This window comes from Bombyx mori, chromosome 12 (genome assembly GCF_030269925.1).
Source record: "Bombyx mori chromosome 12, ASM3026992v2".
Classification (NCBI taxonomy): Eukaryota; Metazoa; Arthropoda; class Insecta; order Lepidoptera; family Bombycidae; genus Bombyx; species Bombyx mori.
The window spans coordinates 14,230,993-14,248,319 of record NC_085118.1 but is presented as its reverse complement, the minus strand read 5'-3'; the positions used below and the strand labels follow the sequence as shown (position 1 = coordinate 14,248,319).

Sequence of the window (17,327 nt, the reverse complement as noted above, 5' to 3'; positions counted from 1 at the left end):
TTTAAGAGGTGACACTCGCTCAACAGAATAAATGGTGAGCAACCTTAGAGTATACATAAGCAAGCTAGTATGTATACTCTAAGTGAGCAACCATCACCTTTTGAGTACAAAGGATTGAATTTCGACTTTCGCTGCTATTCTTCTTCTTACTTTTAAGTAGGTATGGTAATTGGAATCTTGAGATACCATCATTGTCAGTGTCGAGTTCAATTATAAAATATAAAATAGGTAAAAACTTCAATTTGGAGCGAAATTAGATGTAGTTATTTATCAGAGACTAAGTATTTATTTAGTGAGACTTCAGTGGACTATTTGAAGGAACCTGAGAAGCCACGTCCAGCGGCTTTATTTCATTACTAAACGGTTTTTTTTTCTTACCTTTGGTGGAGCCTTGAGAGGCTATATTAGCTTTTCTCTAGCGTGTAAGTGAACTCTCGGGGCTCACAGTAGAGGTGTTGCTAACACTGGCCCTAGCAAGAGCAGTGCTTCGCAGAATCTACCACCGGATCGGAAACACGATCCATTGAGAAGATTCGGCGACAAACTCAGTGTGCTAAATCTATGGGTTAATTTACTGGCCCAGTTCTTCGTCGCAAACGACGGGTTCGGGGAGGACGGTGACCGGTGCTTGAGGTACCTAAAAGCACCGTTAATGGATCGGGGGATCTATAATGACGTGTTTAGGGCGACGTCGACTGTTTAGCGTTCAGTCTACAGAATCGGGTATGTAATTTCCGGCGGCCACGACAGGAGTTACGTGTCGTGCCGCCTTCTTAAAGTGACGCATTAATGCAGACTGTTTAAACTTAGTGATTTAACGGCTAATAAGCCACTAATAGTAATAACACACACACACACACAATATTAATTTTTTTAACTTGCAGAAACACTTAATTAACCAAATAAAACGATTCACCGAAGTAGATATGCTCCTCGTGTAGGCGCCAAAAAATTGTGCACTGCTATTAATTTACCCAATAAGTAGGCATAGATAATAAATATACATGCTCTAGTTGAAATTCTAAATGTGCGATATTAACATATTTTATATTTAACCGCTTGAAATCGTTACATACAACTGAGGTCAAGGTTTAATAAATAATAAAACAATTGTTTTTGTAAAAATATTTTACCGTTTATTGATATGTTACTTACGTTGTTTCTCGTAGATTAATTTTTCCTAACATTGTATATTACTGATTGATTAAAGCATAATTTTAATTGTACCTATTCAAGATAATAAGACGTAAAATTCATTAGAACCTAAATAATCTAAATGTAAAATTATAAATTCTATACCGTATAATTAAGTGATGTAAATAATGTAAAGACTTATTTTTTATAGAAATATTCTTTGTATACATATTAATATATAAGTACTCTTTTCAAAATATAAATTCATTCACAATACATGAATGATTAAAAACAATTAGGACGGACATAGTTATTGCAATGCAAGCGTAAACAATTTTTTTTTTTAACGCTGGTAGATAGGCAAACGGTTTAAACGCAAACATTGCTGTTAAAAACTTCAATATTTTGTACAGTAGCTTTAATCGCTAGCAATCACAGTTTCGTAATGAGACTTTAATGCTAGGCCACGATTCTGTTAAAATGTTTTCCATAATATAAACATCTTACAGTACTAAAAACATACACTTCTGAGGTTTGTTCTGGAAGCTAAATCACCAGCGTCACTATTCTATCTTTGTCTAGAACAACTCCCGTCCCGTAATGTAAGTCAATACGAAAAAATATTTTATTTTTATATAGCTGTTTTCGCAGCCTATAATAATTATTTTCTAATGCGTTATAGCATTTGAGATCGTGCTTCTCTGGTAAATTATAACAATAAAAATCAAACTGTTAATACATACAGCGTTAAAATGGAATGTTGGAATAATAAATCACTTTTACAGAGCGAACACAGTAGAAGAAAATAAACCAAATTTTTTTGGCGTAACAAGACATTAATTGCGCAAGTGCAAATTTTATACAAAACTTTTTTAACAGGATAATAATGTTCACAAATATCAATTTTCTATGACGGTCAACTGCTTAGGGGACCGGATAATTCATAGGTTTAATATTCCCGCGAAAACTTAAAAAAATGGCGGCTAAATTTCATTACACTTGACATCATTCGGTGCCAAAATAAGAGGATAACTAATCATAACATGTACATTAAAACATAACGATTATTCACATATGATGTAATGCGTTGAATATGTTATGTTGTGTTAAAAATATAATATTAAAATCATCAAGTTTCATTTATTGATTATCATTAATATTTTAGAAAAACAGTTTTTGATGTTTGTGTCAGGTTAATTACATTCGACTTATAACTAGCTTTAGATTGTTTTGTTTTTGGGGTACACTTGCTTAATTATCATTGCACGTGCACGCAATCCAATAATACCTTACGATCAAATTTAAAAAAGGACTTAACTCAGTCTAATTTGCTTTAGTCCACTTAAAACTAAATACAGTCGTATTTTTTTATTTCTTAGATGGTTGGACGAGCTCACAGCCCACCTGGTGTTAAGGGGTTACTGAAGCCCATAGACATCTACAACGTAAATGCGCCACCCACCTTGAGATATAAGTTCTAAGGTCTCAAGTATAGTTACAACGGCTGCCCCGCCCTTCAAACCGAAACGCATTACTGCTTCACGGCAGAAATAGGCAGGGTGGTGGTACCTATCCGCGCGAACTCACAAGAGGTCCTACCACCAGTAATTACGCAAATTATAATGTATTTATTAATTACTAGTTGACCCGGCAGACTTCATAGTGCCTCAATAAATAAATAAAAGACACATCAAGGGGACACATCAAAGGAAAAACAAAATTGTTTGTTTTTATATATATCCGAGCTTTTTTTATATTTTCTCACCTTTTAAACCTTCCCTGGACTACCACGAATAATTCAAGACCAAAATTAGCCAAATCGGTCCAGCCGTTCTCGAGTTTTAGCGAGACTAACGAACAGCAATTCATTTATATATATATATATATAGATTACTTATGAATAGTGAATGGAATGTTACATTGCCGTTTCTAAAGGTTGACTGTGCGAGCGACAGGCTTCCGAAATCGGCAAAGGGCTGGTGTCGTCGTCAAAATCGAAATTCGTTTCCAGTAACGCTTCGGACTTTGATTTGTGGTGTAGTTCGGGTAGTGGCGACTCGTCGAACTCTCTGGATAAATCCTGCGGACTCGAGTCGTAGCTCGGTATCATCTCGGATTGCGTGTTGTCGCTGTAGGGACTGGAGTATACCGGCGGCTGAGGGGAAGGTAGATTATCTTCGTAGTATGGCTGATGATCTGGAAAAAATGTCACGCGATTATTAAAATATTTGCTAGTCGCATGTACACACCTCAATTGGATATGGCCTCGTCTTTTTCTTGCACTCATAATACAGGAGAACCCTAACTTTACCTAGGAGCCATACTCAATTTTAGAATTAGAACTGAGAAAATCCGGCGAGAAACTCAGTGGGCTGGGCTTGGAAAAGATTACCGGCCCAGCAATGCCTAACTGGAAACTCAGTGGGCTGGGCTTGGGAAAGGTTACCGGCCCAGCAATGGCTAACAAGAAAGTCAGTGGGCTGGGCTTGGAAAAGGTTACCGGCCCAGCAATGCCTAACAGGAAACTCAGTGGACTGGGCTTGGGAAAGGTTACCGGCCCAGCAATGCCTAACAGGAAACTCAGTGGACTGGGCTTGGGAAAGGTTACCGGCCCAGCAATGGCTAACAAGAAACTCAGTGGGCTGGGCTTGGAAAAGGTTACCGGCCCAGCAATGCCTAACAGGAAACTCAGTGGACTGGGCTTGGGAAAGGTTACCGGCCCAGCAATGCCTACCAGGAAACTCAGTGGACTGAGCTCGGGAAAGGTTACCGGCCCAGCAATGCCTAACAAGAAACTCAGTGAGCTGGACTTGGAAAAGGTTACCGGCCCAGCAATGCCTAACAGGAAACTCTGTGGACTGAGCTTGGGAAAGGTTACCGGCCCAGCAATGCCTAACAGTAGCGATTCAATCGGTACCGCGACGCTGATCTTCCGATCAATCATTATTTGAGTCTAACTAAGATTTTTTTTCAAACTTAAATCAAATTATAATTTGCTAAGAAAAAAAATATTTAATACTTTTTTAAGAAACAAATTATAAACGAAAACAAGTACACAACGACTTATTGTGATCGATGTTAACATCAAATAAAAATTACCTGGAATATTATTTCTCTGACCAAACGTAGTGGTCGGCGTGGAACCGGCTTGTGGCTGATCGGGCATTTTCGACCTCAACTCCATCAAGAACGAGAGCTTCGGTTGACCCCCGTAATTAGGCGCACCGTAGGGCCCATACATTTTCCCTTCTTTATCCGGATCCCTCTTGAATTCTAGATTATCATCAGATCTGCCGAGATCTCGCAGCGGCAGAGTGTCCGATGCGTAATATTGCGCGTTATTTGTAGGAGACAACATCTCGTCGTCCTGAGGCGAACTCATTCCACCCGGATGATGAATGATCGGGATTTCTTCGGTCATCACCGTGCTGATTGAGGGTGCACCACTATTCTGACCGGAGTCTCTGTAGCCGTCGTTCCTAAACGCTAAATTAAAGGGCCTAGCGTTGTTTTGGGGCACAGAATATTCTGGACTGTTCGGTTTCTTAACGAAATTACTGTGCTTCAGCTGTATTATGTTGTTCAGGTTGTGAGCTTCGTAAACGTCGAAGCTTTGGTTGTCTTCGATCGAGGAATTGAATTGACTCTTCTCCATCGACTCCATTGAGACGGTTGAAGCCAACATCTTGCGGTAATCAGAGCCCTTCGTAAGGGTTTCCGTGGAACGGGTGCTCTGAAAACGACATAACGTATCCTAGAACGTGCGTAATGGCAACACTGAGATATGACTGAGACTTTGCTTACTTGAGGATACCTATCATCACGTCAACTGCGAGGTCTTAATAAAAAAAAAGCTCGATCGAGAAACACAAGCTCAAATAAAGTCACGTAAGTTTCGCGTTCTTCGAATTCAAATATCAAAATTTCGAATGAATTCTAGATACGGTGCCAATAACCGGCATTCCATTAATCACGACCAATTAAAATTACTTTTACGATTTAATTTCGCTTTTTGAATTGCCGTTCTATTATTTCCGACAACTAAATTAGAGATTCATCGTGATCATTCAAATCTATATATATAAAAATGGATTGCTGTTCGTTAGTCTCGCTAAAACTCGACTTGCTTGAACGGCTGGATCGATTTGGCTAATTTTGGTCTTGAATTATTTGCGGAAGTCCAGAGAAGGTTTAAAAGGTAAATAAATATGAAAATACTCGTATTAAATAAAAATAACAATTTTGTTTTTCCTTTGATTTGTCCCCCGTCGGACGGATTCCTTTTGTTTGTTTTAAGTTTATTTTATATAAAAGTTTAGGTCTTTTATTTGAGTCGTCTATTATCAAAGGTGGCAATCTGTGCATTTGGACAAAAAATGTTATTGATATGTCAATACAGATTGATTTGAATATAATCGTCTCCTTCAAAGAATACGGTTCAAAACCTGCATTAAATAAAGGTTAGTACTTAACCTGTTATTTATCTAAGATGTCGTTCAGAAGAGTTTTGTGACTGCCAATGGAATACAAAGTCAATAATTCTTTTTTCTGATTTACCAATAATTGTCCAAAAGTCACATTGCCGGCTTTGATAATAGTCGACTCATTTATCGATTGAGGCACTACGAAGTCTGCCGGGTCATCATCATCATCATCATCATCAGCCTTTATCTGCCCACTGCTGGACATAGGCCTTCCCCAATGCTTTCCACATAATGCCTCCGCCTTCCGCATCCAACGACTTCCCGCCGTGCGCACTAAGTTGTCAGTCCACCTGGTTGGGTCAGCTAGTAAATAAATAAATGCAACGTACACAGAACTAATGAATCCCGATCTAAGATTAGCTTATATATGACACTACTGCCAGCGAATATGAAAAAATTACCATTTGCGCCATCTTCCTTCTGTAGTTCGTATCGGGGAATCCCCCGTTGATGCTTCCAATAGACCGCACCGAATGCAGCGACTGTCTGATTGAATTTCGCCTCTCTAATCTCTGAACGTGTCTGTTTGATTAAATAATATCACAAGTTTAAATATATCAATCATATTACAATTTGGGAACTAATTAAAGATGCGTTAATTTTATTGACTACCCACAATGAAGCGCAATCAAAATCAGCTGACACGCGGGGTCAATGATCTCTTCATTTTACATTGCAGGTCCGAAATACGAACATACTAAAATGAAAAGTTTAGATTATTGAGCGAATATTGTTTTCATTTTATTAAGATATGTAATTTTTCCGGTCTCCTCTATCTGGGGATGTGCTTCTGGAAGAGTTGAACCTTCTAAACAATTTCAATTCCATCCAAAAGTTTCTTAAGAGTGTATATTTTTTCTTCTAATGTTCTGATTAGCATATGTATGTTGTTAAGTCGAGAACAAATAAATATATGTATCAGCAACAAACAAACCAACGATTTCAAGTTTTATAGTACAATTATTATAAATGTAGATGTACAAAAGAAATTAGGAGTTACAGGCATGAGGCGTGAGTGTGATCCCTACATTCAGTCATGAGGCGGTCCCACCTTCCAAACCAGAAGGCAGGGCTGCTATGCGTCAGTAATAGGCTAAGTGCTGGCTGTTTGTACTTTTAATTTGCCCATAATTGTGGTACCTAACCGTTTGAATGTATTTATTTACAATTACACAGATTTATCAAACCCCTCCCCCCACTTAACAATTGAGTGCGTCAAGCCTCAGCCCGCGAACTAAGAAGAACAACTGTCAAGGCTTTAATAAACAAGTATTCGACATGACCACAACTGCTCTGCCAAGTTTTTTTAATTTTTTTTATGGCTTATGTGGGTGGACGAGCTCATAGCCCACCTGGTGTTAAGTGGTTACTGGAGCCCATAGACATCTATGACGTCAATGCCGTCACCTACCTTGAGATATAAGTTATAAAGTCTCAGTATAGTTACAAAGGCTGCCTCGCCTTTCAAACCGAAACGCATTACTGCTTCACGGCAGAAATGGGCGGGATGGTGGTACCTACCCGTGCGGACTCACAAGACGTCCTACCACCAGTAAGAGTGGCCGATCATGACCTGACCTTACCCATCAGGCAACGATGGCTTCAAAAGTGTGAAGAGTGTGTGATGGGTAAGACTCCGAGGTTATGTAGATAGAAACCCACCTGTGCTTCGACTTGGTGTACCAGCAGACGAGCGCCGCGCCTACCAGCAGCACGGCTGCTACCAGCACGCCGATAAACGCCACCGCCAGAGAGTCCCCACGCCAAGACATCGGGTCTATCACTATTTTCGGATCTGCCGACGAATATCTTCTATTGAATGTCCGCTTTTTTTTGTTCCTACCTATTCTTTTAACCTCGAGGGTTTATACTAATCACTAGCCTGACTTTCGTCCTCCACTGGGAATGGAGGGCAGAGCATGTCGGGGCCGACTAAAACCTCCTGTTGCTCAACAAGCCACGTCCGAACCTCGCATGAGACAGAACTCATGAAAAGGCAAAGGGGGGCAGTGAAGTGCTTAGTGCGGAGCACATCTCTCCCCTTACCCTCACCCCCGGGACGCCTTACCGGCGGTCGTCGGTGCCACGACCACCAGTCCTCTCGGTCGGCAGTCTATGCGAAGCACGCATAGATGGCGCCGGTTACAGTGGGTAATCACTAGCCCCAGCAAGAGCAGTGCTTCGCAGAATCTACCACCGGATCGTATACGCGACCCATTGAGAAGATCCGGCGAGAAACTCAGTGGGCTGTGTCTGTGGGTCAATTTAATCGCCGAGCCCTTCGTCGCAAGCGACGGGTTCGACGAGAACGATGACCGGAATTGTGTACACTTAACAGTTCTTATGTCGTGTATTTTCGATACGGCAAGGTAAAAACTTTGTAAGCTAATTCAAACAAACCTTAACATACGCATACTATTAACTCTACTAAATACTTGTATAATACTTGGGACCACACGGGAAGCGTCAGCTTTCTAATAGAAAAAGAATCATCAAAGTCGATTCACCCAGTCAAAAGTTATGAGGTAACAAACATAAAAAAAAACAAAATGTGTGCAATTCACACGTGGTAGAAGTGAAACCTTCCAAAATTAAAATACAATTATCCTAAACGTCTTAAGTATATGTAAAATTTTGTCATTAATAAATAATTGTAAGGTAGCGCCCTCTGTGAATTGATATTTTAATTTCACGTATAATCCTAAATTAAAATTCACTACAAGAGCTTTCATACACACGTTAGTATTAAATAATCTCACAGATGACGCTGTATTAAATAGTATGTATATTTCTGTCTCATTCTTTGCTGGCTTCATCCTACACATTTTTGTATTTGTGTCTCTTACCTGTCGTTTTTTCCGTTGCATCCGGTTTGAAATCACAACGATTCTAAAGAAGTTTTCACTTCAAAAATACATTCGAATTGAAAACCTCCTCCTTTTTTGAAGTCGGCTAAAAAGGTAAATAAGTGTTTACTGCCTTTCGAAAACTTACCGATCTCGCAAATAAAAGCGTTCTTCTGATTACAGTCGGTGATCTCGACTGAGGAGAAGGCGAACGAGGTGCACTGCGTGACGTAATCGATGTGGTTGACCCAGACCCTGTCCCCGTACTGGAACCACTGGTTCTGACGGTGGATGAAGTCGTACAGCACCTCGTACTTGCCCGTCACGTACGGCATCGACGCGTTGTCGGACTGTCGCAAAGATATTGTAAATTTATTAGTGGTGATCAGACATTATTGTTTTAGCTTAGATGATGATTGGCCCTTGTGGACATCACTTGGGGACAGCGGCTTAGCTCAGCCCCTGGCATTGCTGACGTCCATGTGTGACGTTAACCACTCGCCATCATGTGGACCGTATGCTCGTCTATCTACAGTGTTTAAGTGGTTACCGGAGCCCATATACATCTACAACGTAAATGCGCCACACACCTTGAGATATAAGTTCTAAGGTCTCAGTATAGTTACAACGGCTGCCCCACCCTTCGAACCGAAACGCATTACTGCTTCACGGCAGAAATAAGTAGGGTGGTGGTACCTACCCGTGCGGACTCACAAGAGGTCCTACCACCAGTACCAATTACGCAAATTATAATTTTGCGGGTTTGATTTTTGTTACACGATGTTATTCCTTCACCGCGGAAGTCAATCGTGAACATTTGATGAGTACGTATTTCATTAGAAAAATTGGTACCCGCCTGAGATTCGAACACAGGTGCATCGCTCAACACGAATGCATCGGACGTCTTATCTCTTAGGCCACGACGACTTCAAAGTACACATAAGAATGTATTTTTTAGCGTTGCTTTCTGTTTTTTTTTTTTATTCATTTAATAGGCATCGCGCGGATTCACAAGAGGTCCTATCACCAGTAAATGTGAGAGGCTATCGAACTAACTCACCAAGCAGAACTGTCTGGCTTCGTCGTACGTCATGGGAGCCCCGACGTACATGTAGCAGGTGCCGGCGAGCGCGTCCCAGCCCGGGGGACACTTCCCGCCCCCCAGCACCGTCAGGTTGTTCATGTAGAACGGACGATAGTCCACCTCCACGAGCGAGGGGTCGTCGGCCTGGTCCCTGATGCGGCCGGCCACCGCCAACGTCACGTTGTAACTCCAGTAGTTGTGCTTCGCGTCGATACGGGTTCGCCATAGGTCTAATGAACTGTTAACAAGGTGATTTGTTAACGAGATTCGATTGAGTCTTTATGAGTCTATATTATTATAATGTACTAGCCGTAGGTATTCGCCCGCTTCGCTGGCCATTTAAATTTAACATTATTATTTCTCACCCCCACAAAGATTATCATCATTAATGTCCCCGCAACTGGTGTAGCCAATATTAGCCTATCCATTAAGTACATGTAATTTCTACATGGATACCGAGTTTCAAGTAAATCGGATGCATGGTTCAGTAGTTATAACGGAACATCCGTAAAAACCACTGTAGTTTTATATATCAGTATAGATTTGTTGTCGTTATGGCGATGATGATCCACTAATTATCTAATTACTATTGTATGGTTTAGAATAGTTTTTCATGGAATTTTATATTTGAGTAAAAATCTTAAAAAAAGAATTTCTAAATGTGCACTAAGAAGTCGGAGTAAGATGCTTATTAATATGAAAAAAAAAAAAAAACCGTTGAAAATTTTGCGTTATAGTTACTCTTACAATTATATATAGATAACCTATTTATAGATATATAGATAGATATTATAAATAAAGAAGTTATTGCCGAGGGTTGAAAAGGGTTGTTGAATAGATTTCTGACGAAGCAAGTGTTAGTATAGAAGAACCACTATGGCCAACGCGAACCTTGTCGTCTATAATTAAAGACTATTCTAGATTTCTAATTACAGACATTTAAATATTAATCCCATCGATGGTCTTTATTAGTGAAATTTTACATGAGATAACAAAAATAGTCACATGTCTAAAATAATCTTTCGACTATTAGTAGATTATTTTCTATAATTAATTCACAGACGTCATTGCACACTATATTAATATTATATTAAAAAAATACAGTATGTATATCGACCATTGATAATAATAAATTATGTAAAATTAGATAGGGGTTTTCAAGATAATTGAAAGTAACTTTTTATGGATGCGAACACCTGTCAAATTAACGCTCTGTAATTATGCAGGGTAGAGGTAAAGAGCACCATCTTGTTTAAGGGGCAAGTTAAAAAGTGTCCGCCTATAAACAAAAAGTTATTACTTAAGAAGATTAACCGAAAATAAATAGCCCTAGTGTATGAAGTGGAAATTATATGAATATAGCAGCTTTAAACAGCAATTGAAGTGTACTAGTTAATGGCGCGATTTTTTTAAATCTTTCCGCTTGCTACTGTGGCGCCATCTTTATCGGATCTCTTTCAGTGGACTTTTGAAGGGTGGGGCAGCCGTTGTAACTATACTGAGATCTTAGAACTTATATCTCAAGGTGGGTGGCCCATTTACGTTGTAGATGTCTATGGGCTCCAGTAACCACTTAACACTAGTTGGGCTCGTCCACCGATCTAAGCAATAACCAAAAAAAAACTTAATAAACTGAAATGGTGCTACTTTAAATAAAAATAATAAATAAATAAATATTTACTAACAATCACGCCACGTTAACTAGTCCCGTGATAAGTTCGTAAAGAACTTGTGTTACAGGTACCAGATAACGGATATAAATGTAATATTTTTATTATACACATACATATATTTAATATACATCCATAACCCTGGAAAATACATTTATATTTATCATACAAATATCTTCCCTTGGCGGGATTCGAACCCGCGACCCCCTTGTGTAGTGACCATGTCACTTACCACTACACCAGACGGCCGTCTCCTTACATCTATCCTAAATATATTTAATTTGTTAGTTAAATAGTGGTTGATGAATAATTGTACGATTTTAGGTGATTATACGAGAGTATTAGATATACGCTTACCTCATTACGTTTGGATTATAGTCAAGCAAGCTATCCGGAACAGCCATGCAAAAGAAATATGCAAAATTTAATAATAATAATAAAAACATGCGTCCTTACATCGTATTTACATTCGATATCATGCCTCAAAGTTAAGAAGACTTATCGCACTTGTTAACAGTTTTAGCGGTCAATATTTCTCCAATTAGGATCTCATGACCATATCGTTTAAGTCCATAGACATAAAAAACGTGAACATAGCCATCTATCCTCAGACATGAGACCGAAGCCTCAACGTCCTAGTAAAAAGTAAATTGTGTGTTAGTCATACGAACATTTAGCCATATTCATAGCGAAGCGTGACTAATAAATTATATGCTATACCTAAGTATATCTTTTTATAGATATGTTTCTTAAGCGAAGGAGTGGTCCCTATTTGAAGAACTACAGTCGCCTGACTGCTCGATAGTATTAGCATATAGCATATATAGCATTCCCGAATTTCAACATTTATTATTAAGTAACTCACATAGATCGATTAACGGTAATCATTTCGTAGTCGTTGTCGGGATTGAAAAATATATTGTCGACGTAGCTCTGACCGGCTGTTCCCGCGACTATAGTGGCTCGGCCTTCGCGATCTGTTGCGTAGTTCCTAAAAAAAAAAAGTTGTTTTAAAACTAAAACTAAAGTGATGTAACAGTTAGCCAAATAAAAAAAAGGGTGAAATATTTTTTTTTTATTCTGGCAACGATATTGGGTCGTAGTAGAAAAATTATTGGATGAGCATTTTTTCTAGTTTATCCGACATAATTATGTTGATGAAAATTTCTTTGAAAGTTATCATAACATAGATAAGTTTAATGGGTCAAGCTCATTGTTAACGTGCTCATTGCCAAAACGTGTTAAAAAATTTAGCGGTAACAATCCGCGAACTAAAGAAAAATATCAAATCTTAAATCGAGTTAACAATAATTCCAGGAAATTTTGTCTATATAAAAATTGGAAAACAAAACAAAACATTTCGAATGTCGATCCTATTGAGTGAAAACATCAGCCCTGCGGAAAGTCGTCCTTTTGCCATAGAGAATGATGACAACCACATTATCATTATTAATGGATCAAAGGGCTTCAAATTCCCTCAAAACCAGTTAATTTAATCACGTTATAACAAATACGCCTATACAGCTTACAAAGGTACAAAACGAAAAATTCTCACTTATAGAAACCGTTATGCGAAGTGGTCTGATAAATCGGAAGTCTGACTTTATCGAAGCCCGACACCTCGAGGATCCGGAGGCCGGTGTTGTCGTGTACGTAGTTGTACGTGAAGTTGGAGACGACTTGACGCAGAACGATGACGTCATCGAACGGCACCCGATTCCTGGTGAAGTAATTGCGGTATATCGTCACCTCTTGATACGGCGAGGACTGACGACCTGTAAATAACGTTATCCGGTAATATTAAACGAATTAATTAATAAATGAATATTAAAAAAAAAAACTAATATTAAAAAAATATGTCTAATACTAGCTGACCCGGCAGACTGCGTAGTGCCTCAATCGATAAATCAAAAATCTAAACTTTTGTATAAAATAAAATTAAAACAAACAAAAGGAATCCGTCCGACGGGAGACGCATCAAAGGAAAAACAAAATTGTAATTTTTATTTAATTCCGAGAATTTTCATATTTTTCTACCTTTTAAACCTTCTCTGGACTTCCACAAATAATTCAAGACCAAAATTAGCCAAATCGATCTAGCCGTTCTTGAGTTTTAGCGAGACTAACGAACAGCAATTCATTTTTATATATACCTAGTCAGGTCATAAATTCTGTCACATGTTTAATGTAAAATAAATTGAAACAAGTTTATTCATTATGTAACCATTCATATACCAAAATGAACTTAACATAACATAGATTCTTATGACACTAAAGTTTATTCAAAATGACCTCCGTGATTTTGAATACAGGCCTTCAATCTGCGCGGCCAGTCGTCTATCGCAGCACGAACGAGGTCCATGTCAATATCGGCGGCTGCCTTAATCAAGGATGTCTTGAGTGACTCCAAATTGGGATGAGGCTTTGAACACGCCTTTTCCTCCAAGTGTTGCCATATCTTGTAATCTAACGGATTCCAATCTGGACTGGAGGAGAACCAGTCTTCGTGCCGGATGAAGTCGATTTCACGCGCCGCCAGCCAGTCTCGTGTGCTCTTCGCCCTATGAGTTGGCGCCGAATCTTGTTGGAATACCCAGTGCCTGTTATTGAACATGGTATGAGAAACAGGTATCACAAGGTTCGTCAGGACTGTATTTTGATACACAACTGCATTCGTTTTTACACCTTTCTCACAAAAATGTACCTCTGTTAAGCCCCAATAAGAACCTCCCAACCATACCATGAGCGAAGATGGAAAATGACCTCGTTGGACACGCGGAATACGGTTGCTCGCTTCTTCACTACTGTGTGCGTACACCTTATCATTTTGTTTGTTGTAGCTCTCTTTTACGGTAAAATTTTTTTCATCCGAAAAAAGAATTTCCCGATATTTTTTTCCCGCGTACCGCTTTAACAAAGCGCGGCATCTCTTCAGTCTCAGGTCCATTAGACGAGCATTCAAACGATGTCCTGTTTTTCTTCGATATGCCCGAAGCCCTAAGTTTTCATTTAACACCCTTTTTACCGTGGTTCTGCTTAACCCCATCTGAAGGGCCAACAGTTTCTGCTTACGTTTGGGATTTCTTTGAATTCGCGCCTTCACAGCTTTTATCACTGCTGGAGTCCTAACAGACCGAGGGCGACCACTTCTTGACCTGTCATCTACACTAGAGTCTTCATTGTATCGTTTGATGGTACGATAAACGAATCTTTTGGTTATATTCAAATTTTTCAGTATGTTAAAAATTTGAATTGGCGCGTAACCGCAACGATGCAACGCAATAACTGCAACACGGTCTTCTTTAAAAGCGTCCACTCCATATTTAAAAATGAGTAAAATTCTAAAAGTATACATTTTTATTTTCATGAACAATTCGAAATTCGAATTCAATAAACTTTTTTGTGGCCAGCATTCTAAAAGAGAAGTTTTTACTGTGTGACAATACTTATGACCTGACTAGTTATAGATTTAAAAAAATAGACATGCCCGCTGAGTTTCTTGCCAGTTCTTCTCAGGACGGAGGCTAGTCTTTGTGAATTGGCGGTATTTCTTTTTGACGTTCAACAAGTATGTACTTTCATTTATGTTGAATACATTTTTTTGATTTGATTTGAAATCGCTCATTGATTTACTTGTTAATTACAAGTCTAATTTGTTTTTAAGATAATGATCGCTCAAGATAAATAACATGTCATTTGATGCTGTGTGCTTAGTGCGAGTTTTTTAACGTTCTCGATAGCGTAAAAGTTAACTCACATTTGTATGGAATTGGAACGTTTGCCAACGTTTGCCGCTAGGAGCGCTGTTCTAACAGCATACTGAGTTAACTTTTACGCTATCGAGAACTTTAAATAACTTGTACTAAGAACAGTGATTACCATAGAATACTAGACTGTAGGTACGCTCATCTAATAATGACCATTTGTTTGCTAAGATGGGTCAATGAGTTCGTGGCCTCTCTGGTTCTAAGTACGTGAGATCTATATCTCAATTGTATAATAATTACCTAAATTATAACTAGGGCGGGCTTTGTTTCTTATTACACAATGTTATCCCTTTACTGTGGAAGTCATTTGTGCCGTATTTGACTACCGGCATAGTCGTATCGCTCGATACGAGTGCACTGAGCATCTCTTTTTTTTATTTATTGCTTAGATTGGTGGACGAGCTCACAACCCACCTGGTGTTAAGTGGTTACTGGAGCCCATAGACATCCACAACGTAAATGCGCCACCCACCTTGAGATATAAGGTCTAAGGTCTCAAGTTTAGTCACAGTGGCTGTCCCACCCTTCAAACCGAAACACATTACTGCTTCACGGCAGAAATAGGCAGGGCGGTGGTACCTACCCGCGCGGACTCACAAGAGGTCCAACCACCAGTAATTACGCAAATTATAATTTTGCGAGTTTCATTTTTATTATACGGTGTTATTCCTTCACTGTGGAAGTCAATCGTGAACATTTTTTTAGTACGTATTTCATTAGAAGAATTGGTACCCGCCTGAGATTCGAACACCGGTGCATCGCTCAACACGAACGCACCGGACGTCTTATCCGTTAGGCCAGACGACTTGACAACCTACAGGTATAAGTTTCCTTCCACCGTCATTACATACAGTAGTAGCATCCTCAACTGTATTTCCATCCAAGTCTCAAGACCCAAGTTCTTGGGTAAGGCATATTGCAAGAATTCACATTGGAAACTCACTCATCCCACATCAAATAGTTGGAAAGGCCTTTTAAAATACAAATAAATCATATCTCAAAGTGATTATTAAAATTTACGGTATGTCTATGAGGTTCATTAAACTATTTAATCCATTAAAAGCAGTGAAAGCTCATCTAATCTCACAATACTAGATTTAATCGGTAAAACTATTCTTCTCACCTTCCACTTTAAGACATGGTAAATCGTGGTTCCTGAAGAAGAGATTATTGTGAATCCAGCCGCGAAGGGATGTAGCCGAGCCTCTTGAATCTGCCCTAACGAGCAACCCGCCGACGTTATCTCGCACCAAATTATTCTAAAAAGTATTACACAAATTAAATTTAATACTAAAAAAAAGGCATCGCCGAAAGGCTGGCGGCTGTGAAAAATTGATATTATTTTGTACAGGTATATAATTCATGTGGCATAATGAAAAATAAAATATTAATATTAAGAAACAGTCGTTTGCAAATGGCGACGCTTCGCCACACCGTACACGCTACGATATATAGACTGTATATATTAATATATACTATCATACAGCGCAGTGAAACGTCGTCACGTCAGCAATATGTTTTAAGTGCGGTTATAAATGTTTCACATCTTGTTTTTACCATCGCACCGCCCGTCACCGGAGCAGAGTTCATCCATACTACCTGGAGCCACTGCGCTCATACACAGTGCGTTTCCAGAGGTCTTCTTTGCCACGTATCATCCAGCTTTGGAATGGTCTCCCCTCTACGGTGTTTCCTGAGCGCTGTGACATGTCCTTCTTCAAACGAGGCTTGTGGAGAGTACTTAACGGTAGGCAGCAGCTTGGCTCTGCCCTTGGCATTGCTGAAATCCATGAGCGACGGTAACCACTCACCACCCGGTGGGCCCTATGCTCAAAAAAATCAACTTTCATAAATAGATAAAAACTCTCACCCTAAACACCAGCGTTTGCGTATTCTGTACGTCCACTCTAACAACGGACTGGCAGGTCGTGAAGTTTCCGTACAGCTTGAGACAGTTTCCTATGATCTCGTTCCTAGTGATCGCGACCAGAGGATTCACTTCGCCGACAGATTGATACGTGATCGCGCCGTCTCTGTTCTTTATGAATTCGCTGTTCGATATGTTATGTTGGACGTCGCGATCTGAAATATTAACGGGTCTAATTCGCAAACCGCAGTTTTTACACTAAGCGTATATCAACTGTTCCCGAAGTCGAAAATGGGTCATGTATTATTTAACCAAAGCGTAAACTAGATAATCGTCTAAGTAAAATTTTGAGTTCCATATTTCACGAGTCTGTGATCTATCTCAAACAAAAATTCGGGGTCAGTGAACTTCTAGAACAGTTTCCATGCGCCTTGTATCACATAAATATGCCTTTGAAAAATTTAATGTTACTTAC

The 17,327-nt window shown here is 39.3% G+C and overlaps 1 protein-coding gene across 3 annotated transcripts in view; it reads right to left on the bottom strand.

Moving 5' to 3' along the window:
* Nucleotides 1-1,110: 1,110 nt before the first annotated feature.
* LOC101739362 (protein bark beetle) overlaps nucleotides 1,111-17,327 on the bottom strand; it is a 46,333-nt gene continuing 30,116 nt past the window's right edge. The window contains exons 4-15 of one of the 3 annotated variants that reach the window (XM_062671578.1): nucleotides 16,856-17,067; nucleotides 16,109-16,244; nucleotides 12,774-12,993; nucleotides 12,084-12,209; nucleotides 11,576-11,605; nucleotides 9,525-9,786; nucleotides 8,613-8,814; nucleotides 7,281-7,413; nucleotides 6,020-6,140; nucleotides 4,234-4,867; nucleotides 3,029-3,330; nucleotides 1,111-2,772 (exon numbers count right to left, since the gene is read on the bottom strand). In XM_062671578.1, coding sequence (XP_062527562.1) covers nucleotides 3,050-3,330; nucleotides 4,234-4,867; nucleotides 6,020-6,140; nucleotides 7,281-7,413; nucleotides 8,613-8,814; nucleotides 9,525-9,786; nucleotides 11,576-11,605; nucleotides 12,084-12,209; nucleotides 12,774-12,993; nucleotides 16,109-16,244; nucleotides 16,856-17,067 — 2,357 coding nt within the window. In that variant the 3' untranslated portion in view covers nucleotides 1,111-2,772; nucleotides 3,029-3,049. Of the gene's footprint in view, nucleotides 3,331-4,233; nucleotides 4,868-6,019; nucleotides 6,141-7,280; nucleotides 7,414-8,612; nucleotides 8,815-9,524; nucleotides 9,787-11,575; nucleotides 11,606-12,083; nucleotides 12,210-12,773; nucleotides 12,994-16,108; nucleotides 16,245-16,855; nucleotides 17,068-17,327 lie in introns of all 3 variants that reach the window. The other 2 variants (XM_038014636.2, XM_038014637.2) reach the window with 2 other exon arrangements.